Genomic DNA, 18253 nt, shown 5'->3' on the forward strand with positions numbered 1-18253 from the left:
CGTCCTACATGCCACAACTAGAAGGACGCACAACTGAAATATACAACTATGTACTGGGGGCATTTGGGGAGAAAAAAAGCAGTGAAAAAAAAAAGAAGATTGGCAACAGTTGTTAGCTCAGGTGCCGGTCTTTAAAAAAATAAATAAATAGATAACCAGCAAAAACTGAAAGTAACAAATCAGAATGAGCAGAGGAGGGAGAAAAATAGGGTAAATTCTCTGAATCTTTCATAATGAAGATACATTATGATAATAGAGGATAAATATACAGTAGTGAAAAACAGGACTAAAAACAAATGACCCGAAGTTGTAATTTCTGGGATTGAGTCTGATTTGAGTTGGGGTTGGAATTAGGGAAGAGACTTTTTGTTTTAAAATTTTTCTTGAATTTATACAAGCATGTGGCCAAATGATTCTGTGAAGATTGTTACAAAAATTGGGAGACCCGGGTCCCCTATCTCCTTGATATATCCCTTCCCAGGGGCATTTACTTTCTTTTGATTCTTTTGATGTTTATATCTCTAGGAAACAATGTTCTATTTCTCCTTCTTGCATGTTGACATCTCGCTTATTGAAAAGGATATAACTCTCCCTCACTGTTGCACGCATCCTTCCCATTCCCCCAACTTCCCCATGTAACCTCCCGTGTTAGTGTCTGTAGGTCTTTCTTTCAGGTTAGTCTGATTCCTCAGAGAGTCCTTCCAATGTAAACCTCTGGTCTTCTGAGTTGGGGAGAGTATCTAGGAAACCGAATTCTTAAATTGACTTTTAACCAGTCTTGTATTAGCTTGGCAGAGAGACGTTTTTATTTTGTAACCTCCTATGAGGTTTGAATTTTTTAAAACCATTTCTTGTAACACTTTTATAATTACAGTGTTATTTTTAAAAATATTAAATCTTAATTATGCAGCTTGTTTAACAATTATTTGAATGTAGTGGTAGTGTTATCACCATGTACATTTCTATCTTTTGACTCTGGCTCCAGTATATTTTACACTAATTTCAGTTGCCTGAGAACAAAGGCTGTGCTGTTTGGTAGTTTTTTTATTTATTGCAACAGCTTAATTTATTTACCACTTGGTGAGGAATGGCTGATTGGATACGTGTTCATGTACAATGTTCACCATAAATAGTTTTATAATCTTTTTTATAACTCTTAGAAGTTCAAAATGAGATACCAATAGTATGAGCCCTCTTTTTGAAAAAGATTGTGTTCATCATTGATAATCATCAATAATCCTTAAATTTTCTGAAATTTATGACTACTTTGATTAGATTATATTGTGCTATAGATGGGTATTACATGGTGTGGAATGTGTTGAGTAAGTGTTCACCTGAAAAGTTTCCCAGAAACAAATTTTACCTCTTAGAAACGTGGAAGGAATAATGTGTATTTGTGGAATGTCTCTACCAATGTACTATGATAGCTTTTCTGTGAACTTTGAGGATGAACATGTTTTGGAAAGTCTTTCAGTAGAGGTGCCAAAAAACTGATGATTAAGTGGGGGAAAACTTGCGTCTGTTCATGTTTTAGCTTATGCTCAGCAACATGTAGAGGTGTGACTTTGAAAGCTAAGCTAATTGCACTTTCCAGTCACCAAACGCTGTATAGGAGTCTGTGATGTTAGAGTATGCAGAAATCCACAACCTGCCCTGCCTATTCCGAAACACTTGATTCCCTCATTAGGCCATTGCTTAAGTGGATCATCAGGAATGTATTTAGAATACTTTGTGGGCTGTGTTCAGAAACTAGTTGGCTAATTGTCACAAATGTTTTTATAGTTTCTTAGGGTTTACTTGCAACTCGAGCTTACAGGGAACCTTTCAAGAACATGAATCCCTTTGACACATCAAAACCATGCATTAAAATGTGTAGGTAGCCTAATTGATTTTCTTGCATTGCTGATTTTTAATAAAATGGCTTTTACATTAGAATTGGGTTGGATGTAATATTTTTGTCAAGATAGATTCTTTTAAAACTGTTGTGTAGGTAATTCACTTAGTTCTATGTAGTTTACAGTGTTCAACAGGAGGGCCTATAAAAATTGCCTGTATGTACTTTGATGGAAAGGCCAGGAAGGAAAGGAGTTCCAGCATTTCAAGCTAGGATGGATAGGAAGCATGGATGCTCTGCCTCTGGACTGCCTGAATTTGAAAGGTTCTAGATCAGCGCTGCCTGCTAGGTCTTTCTGCAGTGATGGAAATGTTCATTCTGTACTGTGCAATTTGGTTGTCACTAGTCACGTGTAGCTAGTGTGACTGCATATTTAATTTTAATTAACTGCATATTTAATTTTAATTAATTTAAGTAGCCATTTGTAGTTAGTGGCACCTATGTTAGTGCAGTAAGTATTAAGTATTAAGAAACGAAGGGAAAGTGTATGTATAGAAATGGCTCCAGTGACCTGTGTAGGACTTCTGATCCAAATTAGTTTGCTTGGCATGGCTTGTAAACTCTTCAGCCTTGATTTCCATCTTCTACTATAATATTGTCATAGATCCCATCTCCTCACTTCTGATCTTTATGCTTAACTTTTTTTTACTAAAAAGCAAGTTCATAACTCACACTAGGATTGAGACTATTTTGATATCTTTGGGAGATGCTTACCATCTTCACCTCAACTTTTTTTCTGTGTCTAACCTCAACTCTTCTCACAAGTGGGAAAAGAGTCTTATTTTGACATTGCCCACTAAGTTTTTTGTATTTGAGACCTATTTCGTTTCACCCGTTGCTCTACTTTCATAAATGCTGCTGCAGATTACATACTAGATCTTAGGGTGGCAGTGCCTGACTAACTTGATGTCCTCCGTAGATACTGAAGGAAGTTTAATTTCCCTTGTTTTTGTTTTTATATGCTCCTAGGCTACTGAGCTGTTATATAATTGACTACTTTTGTATAGTGATATTATGGTGATTTTGTTTGGATCAGTCTATTGAGGTGTGTTGGGCCCTGACCCCCTTGTACAGAACTGACCTAAAATCTGATTTTTTTCCCCCTGCTTTTTTGTAGCTGAATATCTTCTCTGCTGTCACTTCTGGCTTTAGTCCATTCTGATCTTTGCTACCTCTTACTGTTAATAATCAAACATCCACCTCATTTGTCTATTTCTGGTGTTAGTCAGGCTCTCCTATAAATCTAATTTTACTTTACTTTTCTGGTTTCTTCTGTTAGTTTATCTAAAAAACATCAGGCTTTAATTTTTGTTACCAAAGGTAAGTATCAAAAGTGGGTTTGTTTGTTTTTCTTATGGTGGCAAACAGACCACTCTTTACATTTTGTGCAGTCTTCCCTTTTTCAATTATTTTTTGTCTTTGAATGCTCAGAAATTTGTTTATAACTTAAAAAAATAATCTCTAGAAACATGAATCATTAGGACTTCCAGAAGCCTGATTGATAAATAGATGGGCCTACATTTAACTGGAAATAGTTGTAGATTCTCTAGGAGACATGATAAATTCTGACATTCTACAGGATAGAATATGTAGTAGTACTTCCCCAGATTTATCCATGAATGAAGCCAAATTCAAAGTAATTCATCTTGAACATTAGAAAATAGCTCTTAACAAGAAATCTGGTATATCAAAATTTAAGTGACTTATACTACCAACACTCTAAATTGGGTAAAACTTTAAATCAGCATAGATACTATATAGAGCACAGTTGTCAAAATAGCACACAAAATGAAGAAAAGATATAAGCATTTTAAAGTGTTATCTCTAAAACCTTTAAAAGACTTGAGTACTGGTTCTGTTTCTTAGAACAAAATCTTGAACCCTAAAAGAATCAGGTGTCCTTTGTAGATGGTAGTAATATGAGTCAATCTGCATTACCAAGAAACTATTAACAAAGGAGATGGAAGGGAGAGTTTTCTCAGTAATTGTTGTTACGTTAGGAATTGACGAGACATCTCAGTAATACTTCTGTCAGAAGAGAGGAAGGGGATACAGTAGGTCATTCTATTTAGGGACATTTTTAACACTGGTCTTCCTGTTTTGCTGAGAAAATACTCAGATGTTCATCTTTTTTCCTTTGTCATTGAGCAGGAAAAAGTTACCAAGAGAAGCAGGTTCTTAAATTATTATTTCATACAATTTTAGGAAATTCCTCCTGCTATAAGTGAAGTAACCTTAGAGTCGCCTGCCAAAAGGAAAACCTTAATTTTCACAATGGGCCATCTGTTTAACATTGAGTTGACCTTTCATTTTGTGAATTAATTTCAGGAGGGGCAAGATTTCTTCCTTCCTGGAAGACTGTCCTGTTCTGTGCTTCATAGCACACTGAATGATTTTAGTAACTAGCTGTGCTTTTCCCGCCGGCATTCTCCCCCCCAACACTTAGGTTCGTAGATTTTCGTTTGACTGCCTCGCTTTTGCCCCCATACAAGAAACATAAGTGATTGTCAAAAAAATATTTGCTTCCTTTCTTAACATATGATTTAGTAAACTTTTTTCTTTCTTTGTGTAGGGGCTTCTTAGGTACAGAGATTTGAGTTAATCTTGTTAATTTACTAACTCATTCATCCAAAAAATGTTAGAAACCCTGTATGTGTCAGGTACTCTGCTTGGCATTAAGGTCCAGTGGTAAGCAAGCAGATGTGATGCTTGCCCTCTGGAATTTCTAGTCTAGTTTATAGCACATTATCATCATCAATCTATAAACATAGGCCCTGCTCTCGTTTTAATTTTTATTTTCTTCCTTTCAACGTCCTCTTCGCTCTCCCCCTCCATAAGCATCGACTCAGATATACGTGTCCTTAGATATTTGTTCTTGAAGATATAAAAAATTTATATTAATGGTATTACAGATCTCAGTTTATTCCTTACGTTTTTTACCCAGTACTGTATTTTTAAGCTCTAGCTATCAAAATCACTACTTCTGACTCTGCATAATATTCTATTATCTGCCCCCAACACATTTACTTACTCATTTCCCCAGTGATGGACTCTGTGTTGCTTCCTACACCCTGATACAAATAATACCACCGTGAGCACTCTGGGATATCTTACCTTAAGGACCTGTGAAATTATTTCTTTGGAGTACTTACCCAAGAGTTGGATTCTGGGTCATAGGTAAACAGAATGGCTTACCAAGCAGTTCACAAAGGTTCCTGTTTTTCCCCATTCTCACCAGTACTTGCTGTTACTCAGTTTTCTAATTTTTATTTTTCTTATAGTTTTGAAGTGATACTTCTTGCATTTCTCTTACAGTTGTTGAGAGTGACCTTTCTTCATATTGTTAGCCGTGTTTATCCTGTAAATTGCTTATTCATGTCTTTTTCCCATTTGTTCTCTTGAGTTACCTGTTTTTTTCTTGTTTTTGTAGAAGTTCCTTATATTCTAGATATTAGCCCTCAGTTTTGTCAGTTTTGGATGAAGAAATCATCTTTCCCAAAGCGTTTTTCACTGAATAGAAATCCTTAATTTGACTGAAGCTAAATCTACCAATGTTTTATGTTGTGTGGATTTTTTTCATTGTGTTAGTTTTGCGTTTTAGGCCTATAATCTCTCTGGAGTTTGTCTTGTGCATACTGAGAGGTCGGATCTACTTTTGCCCATGTGGCAAATGTTCGTGGTGGAGTCTGCTAAGGAATCCATCCTTTCCTACTGCTTTGAGAAACCAACTGTGTCATAGGAGATTCTCTTTTATGCATAGTCTGTTTATAAGCTCAGTCTTCTGTTACTAGGTCAATTTGTTTCTGTGCCAGCACCAGTGTGTCTTTGTTTTTTAACTTTGTGTAGTCTGTCTTAATATCTGGCAGGGAAAATTCCCGGCTACCCTGCAAATACATATGTACTGTTGCTCTTGCTTTGCAGAGTTACCTTAGCTTTCCAAAGACCTTTTTTTGGTAACAGCTTTATTAAGATATAATTCACATATTATACAATCTTATTTAAAATATACAATTCAGTGGTTTTTAATATAAATTAGCAGAGTTGTCCAGCCACCACCCAAATCAATTTAGAACATTTTCATTACCCCCAAAAGAAACCCCATACTCTTTAGCTATTGTTCCCTGACCCACCCATCTCCCACAGTCCTAGACAAACCACTAATCTATTGCTGTCTCTATAGGTTTGCCTGTTCTGGGCATTTCATGTAAATGGAATCATACAGTAAATGATCTTTTGTGACTGACTTGACTTAGCACAGTTTTTTCAGGATTCATCCACTTTGTAGCATGCATCAATACTTTGTTCCTTTTTATGACTGAAGAATATTCCATTGCATGGATATGCCACATTTTGTTTGTCTCTTCATCAGTTGATGGACATTTGGGTGGTTTCCACCTTTTAGCTATTATGAATTATGCTTCTGTAAACATTAATGTACAAGTTTTTGTGTGGACATACGTTTTCATTTCTCTTGGTTATATATGTAAGAGCAGAATTGGTTGGTCAAATGCTAACTCTGTGTCTAAGTTTTTGAGGAACTACCAAACTTTTTTCCAAATTAGTTGCCCCATTTTTTTTCCCCACCAACAGTGTATGAAGGTTCTAATTTCTGCATATCCTTGTCAACTCTTGTCATTATCTGGCTTTTTGATTATAGCCATCCTAGTGGGTATGAAGGGGGTATCGCTGTGGTTTTGATTTGCATTTCCCTAATGACTAATGATGTTGAGCATCTTGTATGTGCTTATTGGCCATTTGTATATCTTCTTTGGAGAAATTCTATTCAAATCCTTTGTCCATTTTTTAATTGTTTTTTGTTGTCCTTTTATTTACTCAAGAAATTCATTCATTTCATCCACATTATTTAATTTATTGACACTTTTTTTATTTTTAAAAACTATGTCTGTAGGTCTGTCTTTTCCAAATAGTATTTTGATTTTTGCTTATCTCTTTCTCTTGATCATTCTCGTCTGATCCACAAAATAGTGGTTATGAGTTGAGGCCCAAGAGTCATTCTGCCAATTACCAGTTCCACTGCTTAGCAGCTATGTGACCTTTGACAAGTTACATAACTACCTTTGTGCCTCTATTTCCTCAATTGCAAAGTGGGTATAATGATAATTCTCTATCAGAGTGTTGTTGAAAGTATTAAATGAGTTGATATATGATAAGTCTTTAGAACAGTACTCGACACTTAGTAAGTGCTCAGTTAATGCTAGTTGCTATTAGTAGTAATAGAAGCTTTTTCTAAGAATCGGCTTTTGAGTCTGTTAATTTCTTTTTTGCTTTTTGTTCTCTATTTTGTTGATATCTGCCTTTAATTTCTTTTTTCTTATTTATTTGTGCTTACACTCCTTGATTTTAACACGATAATAAATATTGAAAGCTAGACATTTGTAATAAATAGCTAGAACTATTTCAGGTGTATCCTACAAGCTGTAATTTTTATGATGGTTGTATCTGACTTATTAAAAGTCATACTTATATTCATGTTTTTCTTCCATGCATTAAGCTTATCAATATTAATATCATTCTGAACAAGTCAAGTGACCAGTGCCCCAGCACATTTTCACTACTTTTCTTTTTCTTTGGTGAGGAAGATTGGCCCTGAGCTAACATCTGTGCCAGTCTTCCTCTATTTTGTATGTGGGACGCCACCAAAGCATGGTTTGATGAGCGGTGTATAGGTCCACACCTGGGATCCCAACCTGTGAACTCTGGGCTACCAAAGCAGAGTATGAACTTAACCACTATGCCACTGGGCTGGCCCCACATTTTTGCTTCTTAAATACTCCTAACTCTTCTTCCAATCCTCTCTTTATTAGTATTCTCCAAAGTTTTGATTCTGAAGTGTTAGAGATATACTTTGTTTTTTTTCTCTCCATTGCTTACTTATTAAAAAAATACGTTATATTAACTGCTCTCCTGTATTTGTCAGGTCTCAGATATCTCATAGAATTCTCTTGGATTTATTTTCCTCCTTGCTAGAGTTTTTCAGAGAGGGTCTTGGTTTGGTAATCCTTCTGAGTTTCTGTATGCCTGGACATATCTTTATTTTATCCTCATTTTAAAATAGTATTTTATTTCTATGTAAAATTCTAGATTCAAAGCTTATCTTTCCATTACTTTAAAACTATCCCTCCAGTGTCTTCTGGATTGTAGTGTGACTGTTGGAAATTTTCAGATTTTTGTTTCTGGCAATTTTAAAATTTACTGTAACTTGTCTAGCTGACAGTTTTCTTAAATACCGTTTGTCACTCTAAGCTATTCCAATCTGAATTTTCTTTCTTTTATTCTGAGAAATTCTTAGATTGTCTTATCTTTATTTTCTCCTCTCTACTTTTTTCCCTGGGACTCTTATAGTATTGATAATGATATTTCTCTTTCTATCCTCCTTAAATTTTCCTTTTATATTTTCTATCTCTACATCCGTCTCTCCCTGAAAAATTTAACGTTTCGGAATTCTTTAACCTGATCTTCCAGCTCACTAATGTGTTCTTTGGCTATTATCAATTCTTGTACCCAAGCCATCAGTTTAATTCTTTGTGTCAGATAATCTCAATACGAGGGATTCTAGTTGAATTTTTCTTTGACACTTTTTTCTGTTTCATCTTTAAGCATTCTCTCTCTCTTTTTTTTTCAAGTTTATTATAACATTTTAAATTTTTGTTTTGTCTAGATCAAAAATTCTGGTATAAATTATTCAATTTGTTCTCTGTCTTTTATGGTTTTTTGGCACTCTCAGATGTCTATCATTTTTTCCCTACGAGTATTTGCTGCCTTGTCTCTTCAAATTTTGTTGCCAAGACAGAACTAGTAAACGTATATTTTTATTCAGGTGAGTTTTATATAAAACAAATTGAACATAAAATTATCTTAAGTTTAACAAGTTATTTCAATAATTTTTAAAATTTTTATCAAGAATAAAATGGGGCCAGCTCTGTGGCCTAGTGGTTAAGTTTGGTGCACTCTGCTTTGGCGTCCCGCATTCAGTTCCCAGGCACAGACCTACACCACTCTGCAGAGGCCGTGCTCTGGTGGTGACCCACATAGAAAATAGAGGAAGCTGGGCACAGATGTGAGCACAGGGCAAATCTTCCTCTGGTCGGGGGGAGAATAAAATGTTTTCCCTCATAACTTGCTCAGCTCTAGTCATACTAAAACTTAGGTTCATCTGTTTTATTTATACTTTTTCACACTTAGAGAAAAGGAGAGAGTAACTTTTTTTAAGCAAGTGTGTGTTTGCTGCCCTATACCAAGCCTGTTATTAGGAAAGCAATAATTTGCTAGTTTCTGTTGTTAAATGGACACCAGTTTTCTGAGTTTGAGGTGGTGGAGGTGGGAATAATTTCCTCTGCCAACATTAAGAAGGTCACGTTGTCTTTTCATTAGACTAGACTCTCGCACTGCAGCTTTTCTCCCATCTGCTTTTTGCTTTTGGTGTTCTTCCCCAGAAGCATCTCTGCAGCATTAAATATGTTCAGTCAGCCAGATTTATTTCAAAATTACTTTATTATAGTATATGGAAGTCTTCAGGTTTTCAAGAGGTAAATTATAGGACCATGGTCTAGCTATATACAGTTTACTTATTAATCAAGTTTTTAATAGGCTGTTGTGGGTCAGCATTTGATGGCATGTAAGGAGATTGGGGGCGAGAAATAAACATAGGCAGATTATTAAACAGATAGCCTTGACATATTGTACCTTCTACCTCATCTTCTTTTTCTAGGTCATCTCCTTCTCTGGAACTGACCCTTTGAACTCCCTTCCCTGCTGTCTTCTTCACCAGGTCCTTTATCCTTCTGAGCAGGATAATAAATTTGTAGCCAAATTCTGTAGCATACATCTCTAATTTATCACACATTCTTTGCTTGCCAAGCCTCGGGCATGCCCTCAGAATCCTTCTCAGCACAACACTTAATGGAGCCAGTTAGAGTTAGCACTAGAGATGACACCTGGTTGTCATCTCTGTTCTATGTAACTCTTGTTCCAACCAGACTAAGACATTAACTTCTTCAGGCTATGTTTGTTTTGAAGGCTGAAAAAGAATAAAGATAGAATGGCAAGTAAAGGTGTTTCCCAATATCCAAGAGACACTTTTCTGCCCTTCCCTTACTAATCTGTTGAAGCCTTTTATGTCACTTCTACCCTTGTTTCTCTATCTGATTAGTTTATACTGGGAAATTAACACATTTGTATTCCACGGTGTAGACTAGATTTTGATTCAGTAGTGAGGAAAAAGGCATTTCTTTCTTGCCAAATAGTCTCACCTCTTTAGTCAACCTAAAGGTGAGGTGATTTCCTCTCATTTTTGGTATCACGATGTACATTTTTTCCTATCCTTGTATTTAGATTTTTTGGAGAAAATTAGATGCCACCAAACCTCTGGAAGGTGTTTGTTTTGAATGCCTTCTTCCTGGAAATAAGCAATGGTCTACGGCTAAAAAGAGAGAGGAATTTGAGAAAAGACAAGCTAGAAGGAAATGCCCGTAGGGCAGACAAGTATTACTTTATGTTTGTTCCTGAGCTAATATGAGCTGCATACTTTAACAATATCAATGAAAAAGACAGAAGAGAAAGTGGGTCAGCCCTGAAACTGTATGGCCATTACTGTATTATGTGCCTTAACTATATCAGTTGTAGTTATTCTTCACAACCGCTGTGGTCAGTGTAGGCATTGGCCTCATTTACTTAGGAAGACAATGAGGGTCAAAAAGGCAAATAATTTGCCCAAGGGCACACAGCTAGGAAGTGGTACAGTTGGGATTCTACCTCAGCTCCTTCTCACTCCAAACCTTAGGCTCCTTCCCATCTAATCATTTGGGAAATTTTACCTTTAGCAGATTTTACCTTATTTCCATAATGGACTTTATATTATAGCTTTTTTAGTTTGTGCAGTAATTACATACTTATTTACATTTTAATGTTTTATAGGTTATTTGGGCCACTGGCACTATGGATAAAATGATAGGCTTCTGAGACCAATAGTGTTGTGAGCCCTTGAGGCAGTGGAGGCCAGTGATGGAGGACAGTGGTTGAGCTGGTGCCCAGTCCTGGCTCTACCACTGCCTTCCCTTGTGCAAGTTTCTTTCCTCAGACTAAGAGACAGGCTTGTTTTGAGGATTAAACGTGGCAGTACACAGAGAACACTTAGCACCAAGCCTGACAGATAGTGGGTGCTTCATAAATGCTCTTCTTAGACATGTGCCGTGCCGTGGTAAATCCCTAGCTTCTCCCTGAGACTCTGAGACTCTTCACTGAGTTACATAGAAATTACGAACCACACTCAAGATATTGCATACTCCTATGTTGTTGTTTGTGGAGAAATAACAAATATTACGTCTACTCTTTGAATTATTTTTCATATTTTGGTTAAATATAAGATATAATCACTACTATTTAAACATGTCATATAGTATTTGAGTCTGTCCTGGTCAGGAATGTTTGTCTCACCTCAGGATTTAAAGTATTTCTAGAAAGATGCCAAAAATCTGCTTGAGGCAGGATACTTGAAATAATCGTAGACAATGACCACCAGTAGAATTAAGTGTGGTGTCTTTGTTTTAACCTTGTGTTGTATAAGAATGCAGAATCCACATTCAGTGATTAAAACATTTGCTATCTCCTTTTCTTTTTCAGAAGATGAATAATCTTTCATTTAGTGAGCTATGTTGCCTCTTCTGCTGTCCACCTTGTCCAGGGAAAATTGCTTCAAAATTAGCGTTTTTGCCACCTGATCCAACTTACACGCTAATGTGTGATGAAAGTGGAAGCCGCTGGACTTTACACCTATCAGAACGAGCAGACTGGCAGTACTCTTCTAGAGAAAAAGATGCCATTGAGTGTTTCATGACTAGAACCAGTAAAGGCAACAGAATTGCCTGCATGTTTGTGCGTTGCTCGCCCAATGCCAAATACACTTTACTCTTCTCACATGGAAATGCTGTTGATCTTGGTCAGATGAGCAGCTTTTACATAGGACTGGGATCACGGATTAATTGTAATATATTCTCATATGATTATTCTGGATATGGTGCAAGTTCCGGGAAACCAACGGAGAAGAACCTCTATGCAGACATAGAAGCTGCTTGGCTTGCTCTTAGGACAAGGTAAATGGTGATTGGGAATTTTCCACACTGGTGATCGTTAACTAAAGTTGTCCTGTATAAGAACAAAATAAAAGCTGTCTTTACAACACTTCTTGAAGTACTAAATAGAGATTATATTTACCAATATATACCTATGAAGAGTTAAATTTTTAAATTGTAATCTTAAATTTTGTAAAATAGTATAGAAGGTTTTTTAAGACAGGTCATGTTTGTGTGTCTGTGTTAGTGCATATGTGTGTGTGTGATTTTCTTAAGTTTAAGCCAATAATAAATGTTTGGTTTTATAAACTTCTTGGAGTGTGATATAAAAATCATAATTCAAAGTTGCAACATTTCAAGGGAATGAGAGTAAACAATGATTTAGCTAATATTCACTTGATCTGTTATTAACAATGTAAGAGGCTAGATTGTTTTTGTTGAAATCCTAAGCCAGAGTCTGTTCTTTTATATTTTATATTATTATCTCTTAGAAGGTATGACTTAAAGATACCTTATTGGAACTATTTTTTTTAAAGTATTCATTCTGTAAAAGTGAGATTTTACTCTGCATTCTGAACTCATCAAATTGGAGAATGATCTCAGATGAAAAAAATAATGTTATAAATCATTTAAGTAAATTCTCTTACTATGTCAGTTATTCTCTGATTGTAACAGAGAATACATTTTTGGGAACCAGAAATTGCATTGATTTTTTTCTAGTCACCAAGATACCTATAAATTTTTCTTGAAAAGTATTGCAGTTTTGTAGACTTGAGTGTATTTTTTCATGAGACAATGTACAATAAATAGATATCTTAGTACAAATTATTCTGCATATTATACATTGATAAGCTGCATGACTTCCAGAGTATTTTAGACTAAAGCTAGAGGACGTAAAGAAAACCTACTGTTCCTAATTTAATGTTTAAATATTAGTAGTTTCAGTTAGTTAGGCAGAACCTCCTCAATTTTGTTATAGGCATAACCTTTTTAAAAAATGTCTTTAGAAACATTTACTCCTCCAAGATATATAATAAAGCTATACTCTCATAGCAAAGTTCTATATAAAGGGGATTTGTAGATCACTTGAAATGATACAAAAACATCTATCTGGTGAGTAAGAAAAAATAGATGGTAGTAGTATAAGTGGTAGATAAGGAACTTGTTGGGGAGGGGAGGGTGGTAAAAATGTATAAACTTAAAAACTACCTTAAATGAACAGTCAAAATCTGCTTCAGGTATACTGATGTCAGTCCCCTCAGGCCTACAGACAAAGAAACGTGAGTGCCTGCTTTTCAGAGTCAGCCAGATGAATGTAGTGTAGTAACTGTCAGGAAAGTAGGATATTTTTTTAATAACAGATTTATTGAGATATAATTCACATACCATAATTCATTCTTTTAAAGTATAACTTCAGTGGATTAGTATAGTTTTTAAGGATGCTAATAAGTTAAAGCAGATAGCTTTCATTATTAGTGCTTCTAAGTAACACAAAAAGATAACTTTATTCAAATAAAGCGTTAGTATGTAGTTCAGTGTTCTATGTTTATGTAAAAAAATCCCCTCTTGCAAGTGGTCAGCTTTATCATTATTATTATTTTTTAATCTTGTTAGATATCAATTTGAAGGAAACTTTCTAAAATGATTTCTAGTCTTGATTAGTTAATCTTTTTAAATATTTGATGACTAGTGTAGAATTCTATCATCTAATAAAATGTGTGCAATTAGAATTCATGCCTATTATTTTCTTTACTTGGTTAAAGTGAAAAGTTAGGGCTTAAGTAACCAGGAAGGGAAAAGTAGTGAACTTTATTATTATTTGAATGATCTCCTTTTCAGGATAATTGAATATCTATAATAACCTGTTTTTTAAATTCTGATCAATCAACAGAAAATAAGAGACTAATAGTCACTATGCAGCCTTCCCCTACAGTCTTTGAGTTCATTATCTGTGTGCTATAATGGAAAAGGCACTGGACTGGGAGTCAGGATACCTGAGTTCTAATTATAGGTCTGTCACTAACTTACTCTACTTTGAACATCTGCTCACTAAGCAGCTGAACTAGATTAGATGGTCTCTAAAGTCCTTTCTAACTTGTACTATTCTGAAACTCTGTTATTGCTTTTGAGACCTGATATTAAATTGGCAGCTGCCCCTGCTACTCTGGAGCCTTGCCATTGCTAGCTTTAGCCTAAAACCCATCGATACCACCAACAGTGCTGCTATTCAGCTAACAGAAACCGTGCAGCTGGAGGAGTTAGGGTGATTCTACTAAAGTTCATTTTCAGAATTTCTTCATTCCTGTTAAGTGTGTACACCTAGGTCTATTGTAAAGAAAACAGCTTTTCTAATTTAGAGTCAGTGTGGAGTAGATGGAACCGTACCTTGGGGACGTATCCAAATGCTTGTGTAGGCCTGACTGAAAGAAACTGTGGGGTGGTATGTCACTATCTGGATGGTTCAAATAGTCCTGTGCCCCTGGAAAGGGCCATAAGGAGCACATGGGGCTTGTCTTGCTCTTCCTGGTAAATGTTCAGATACTTGGAAAACTCTATTAACTTCTCAAACGACTAGAAGCTGTTGTGCAGATGGCCCTTAGCAGCCAGAAGTGACTGCTGTGAGACTTCTAAAGTGGAAAGGCGTATTTGATGTCACTCTAACCCTTAACCCCATTAGCTCCTGAGGCACCTTACTTACACTTGCAGTAGTTTATATTTGGGACAACTACACTGTAGACAAGTAACAGTGGCGGGAACATAGTATGTACCCAATATTACTGAGTGAATGAGTTCACACATTTAAATTTGAAGCATTTTTTAAGTGAGTAAAGCATGCTGTTGAGATTTTAGCATGATGTCTGTTCATAATTAACTGAACCATATGGCTTTTGGAATCTTCATTCATCTCTTTATCTTTTCAGTCATTAATCCATTTCTATGAGTAAGTAAAGGCAAATTTCAAGAAAAATAGTAATTTCTTCTTGGCTAAGATGCTGCATATATTTTATTCATTCCGTACTGTAACTATATGTAGTATTTTCATCACTATGACCAACTTCAGAAAATAAAATGAGTCACTTTTGATGTCTAGAGAAATAAAGAACTTTTGTTATATTGAATGTAAAATAAACACTAAATATCCGTTAAACATCAATCCATTGAAATATTAATGATATAATGTGTTCCAAATGTAGTAAAAAATATGCTACATTGAGGCCGGCGCCGTGGCCAAGTGGTTAAGTTCGCACGCTCCACTTCGGTGGCCCAGGGTTTCACTGGTTCAGATCCTGGGTGCGGACATGGCACCATTCATCAGGCCATGCTGAGGCAGCGTCCCACATGCCACAAATAGAAGGACCCACAAGTAAAATGTACAACTATGTACTGGGGGAATTTGGGGAGAAAAACCAGGGGGAAAAAAAAAGAAGATTGGCAACAGATGTTAGCTCAGGTGCCAATCTTTTAAAAAGAAAATGCTACATTGAATTGTATAGGTGCTTTAATAAATTCATTTCTTAAGGTTGAAATTTTAGAAGACCTCAGCAATTATTTTTCAAAGGATGAAACTGAAAGATAAAATAAGCTAAGAATATAGATCTTACTGTTGCTTTAGATATGATAGTGATAACTAAGAAACTTAAGCTTTAAATGTAAGTTTGTTGACATTTTGTCATGTTGTCATTCTGTGATAAGATTAAATCCTTGGAAATGATTGAATATTTCATAGCTTCCAACTGTCCAACTCTTTCTTTTTAAACTTCTGAACTTTGTAGATACGGCATTCGCCCTGAAAATGTGATTATATATGGCCAAAGCATAGGGACCGTACCGTCTGTGGATCTTGCCGCGCGGTATGAGAGTGCTGCTGTTATCCTTCATTCTCCTTTGACCTCGGGAATGCGAGTTGCTTTTCCTGATACCAAGAAGACCTACTGTTTTGATGCATTCCCAAAGTAAGTATTAATATTCAAAATAGTTTAATTCAAAGAAACATTTGAGGGAATTTTTTTTCCATCACTTAAGGTATTCATGATACAGTTAACTCAGCTATGAGCTTCTGTTACATGTTATAGAAATTATGAAAAGTTAATTTTGAAGAGGGTGGTGGCAGGCCACCTGTCAGGAGGCTGAAATGTTTGAGCAATAGTAATCCAGGTGAAAAGTGCTGAAGGGGGCCTTATACCCCAGGCATTGACACTAGTAATGGAGAAAAGAGAATGAATTTGAGAAATAAAATTTAGAGAACTGAGTATCAAACTGGATATAGGATGCTAAACAAAAGATTTGAATACAGGTTTCTGACTTGAGCTGCTAATGGATGATGGTACCATTCAGCAAGACATATAACCATGGAGGAGAGGAGCAAGTTGAGGGAAAACGAGACACATGCATAAAAATGAGTGAAGGATGTCTAATTGATGCTATCTGATTCACAAAAGGAGTGAATTACAAAGAAGTTGTCTTAAATGAAATAGAATAAGTATTGCCACCCCAAAGTTTATAAACATACAGTGTTAGACAGATTTGAAAGAAAAGCTACTTCTCATACTTCTCAAGACAGGAGGGTAGTTCCTACCAGCTCCTCTTCATAGCTGGAAAAATTTGATGGCCTGTTTTTCTCAAAGAAAGAGAGAATGCAAGAAGTGAGAAGCTGGCAAATTTCGGTCTCCTTTCTTTCCCTAATTGGCAGCAATACAAAGGATTTTTTGTGAATGATAGATAGGCCAAAAGCCAAGTCATCACTTGGTTCTTTATAACAACTGCAAGAGTCATTTCAAAAACAATGTTTTTCATCATTAGCTAGTACGGGATCATTTTTGTAGGGAAGCTTATGGGAGCGTAACCAGAGCAGGCTGTGGGAGGTTTTGGTTTTTACATTTATTTGGGGGTTTTGCTTTAGATAATGGTAGACTGGAAGGTATATGCGTTAATTATACTGCTTCTGTCTAGCTGAATGGTGGGAATGATAAGGAGGTATTTGTGGTAATGCTACTGCCAACTTGTATCTCTTCTAGCTCTCTCTCTCATTTCTGCTGCACCAAGAGGAGGGCAGCACTAGCAGTAACCTGTTTTAAAAAGATCATACATTCCTTTTCTTTGTTGTTGTTACAAAAATTTTGTTAATTCCTCTACTACTGAACATTTGACAACAAATAATATACCCAAGCGTTTTTTCCTTACCAGATGCAGGCTTGAATTCTCTCATTGATGATTTTCCTCCTTTTCAAGATTCTATCCTCATTTTATGGTTATAATACCTTATCTCTTTATTTCTAAGAATTTTTTTAAAGAATTGTTTGTTTACTTGTAAGGTTTCTTCTCTGGGTAGTTACTGTCTCCTCTGAATTGTCTTTTTGAATTCTGATTGTTTTGCTCTATCTCTGTCTTATATTTAAAGTGTTCTCTGACTTCTGATAATTCTTGGTTGTTTGCTCATATATGCATACAAGTGAGAGACTAAAGAGCTGATGTGAAGCAGCTATTTAAGGCTTGTTGACTGTGAGCTTTATCATAGAGTGATCTAGTCAAGCCAATTAGTTGGGAATCCCCACCGCACCATGTCAGCATTTATATATCTTTCCTCTTATATGGATACAGTCTCCAAAGAATACTCTTTATAAAACTCCCGCTTGGAGGATGAAGGCCTGGCCGCCAGCATTCTGAGAGCCCAATAGGGAAAATGGGTTCATAGCAGCCAGTATGTTTATGTTTACTTAGTCTCTATGACACCTCTGCCTGAAACTGTGTCTGGCAATCCCATAGTCCACAAAGCTGCCAGTTTTGAGTGGAGCGCAGTTGTCTAGCTGCATAAAGAAGGGGAAAGATCCTGTGGGAAGGGGGTCTAAACTATTTCTTAAGCAGACTTTGAACAAATTCTGTGGATTCCAGTCACATGCCTTCATTCCCATGTCAGTTCCTAGCCCTCTGAGGTATTCCGTGGAATAAATTGGGTTGGTTCTTTTCTTTACATCCTGTCCTCTTAAAATTGTGTTTTCTCCTATACTTTTAGTCTGTTATCTTACACATTCTTCTGCTTTCCAGCTCCAAAATTTTGGTACGTTTTATTACATTACCCCTATTTTTGTGAGTTAATACTCTAAAACAAACAAACAAAAGTTTTGCGGTCATTTTAGTAGGAGATTAGGACGGGGAGAAAAATACAATGAGTGCAGAGAGGTGTGAAGTTAGCACATACTTGAAATGGTCCTTAGTTGCCTCCTCTCCTTGCAACCTGAGTTTCTCTGGGCTAAACGTCAGCATTGCAGTAGGG

At 36.1% G+C, this 18253-nt stretch overlaps 1 protein-coding gene across 4 annotated transcripts in view; it reads left to right on the plus strand.

Moving 5' to 3' along the window:
* The window catches only part of ABHD17B (abhydrolase domain containing 17B, depalmitoylase), a 45466-nt gene that overhangs the window by 25432 nt on the left and 1781 nt on the right, over positions 1-18253 (plus strand). For all 4 annotated transcript variants that reach the window (XM_070590117.1, XM_070590116.1, XM_070590118.1 and 1 more), the window contains 2 exons: positions 11534-12003; positions 15756-15935. In XM_070590117.1, the coding sequence (XP_070446218.1) occupies positions 11537-12003; positions 15756-15935 (647 nt within the window). In that variant the 5' untranslated portion in view covers positions 11534-11536. The remainder of the gene's footprint in view (positions 1-11533; positions 12004-15755; positions 15936-18253) is intronic.

The sequence above is a fragment of the Equus przewalskii genome, chromosome 22 (genome assembly GCF_037783145.1).
Source record: "Equus przewalskii isolate Varuska chromosome 22, EquPr2, whole genome shotgun sequence".
NCBI lineage: Eukaryota > Metazoa > Chordata > Mammalia > Perissodactyla > Equidae > Equus > Equus przewalskii.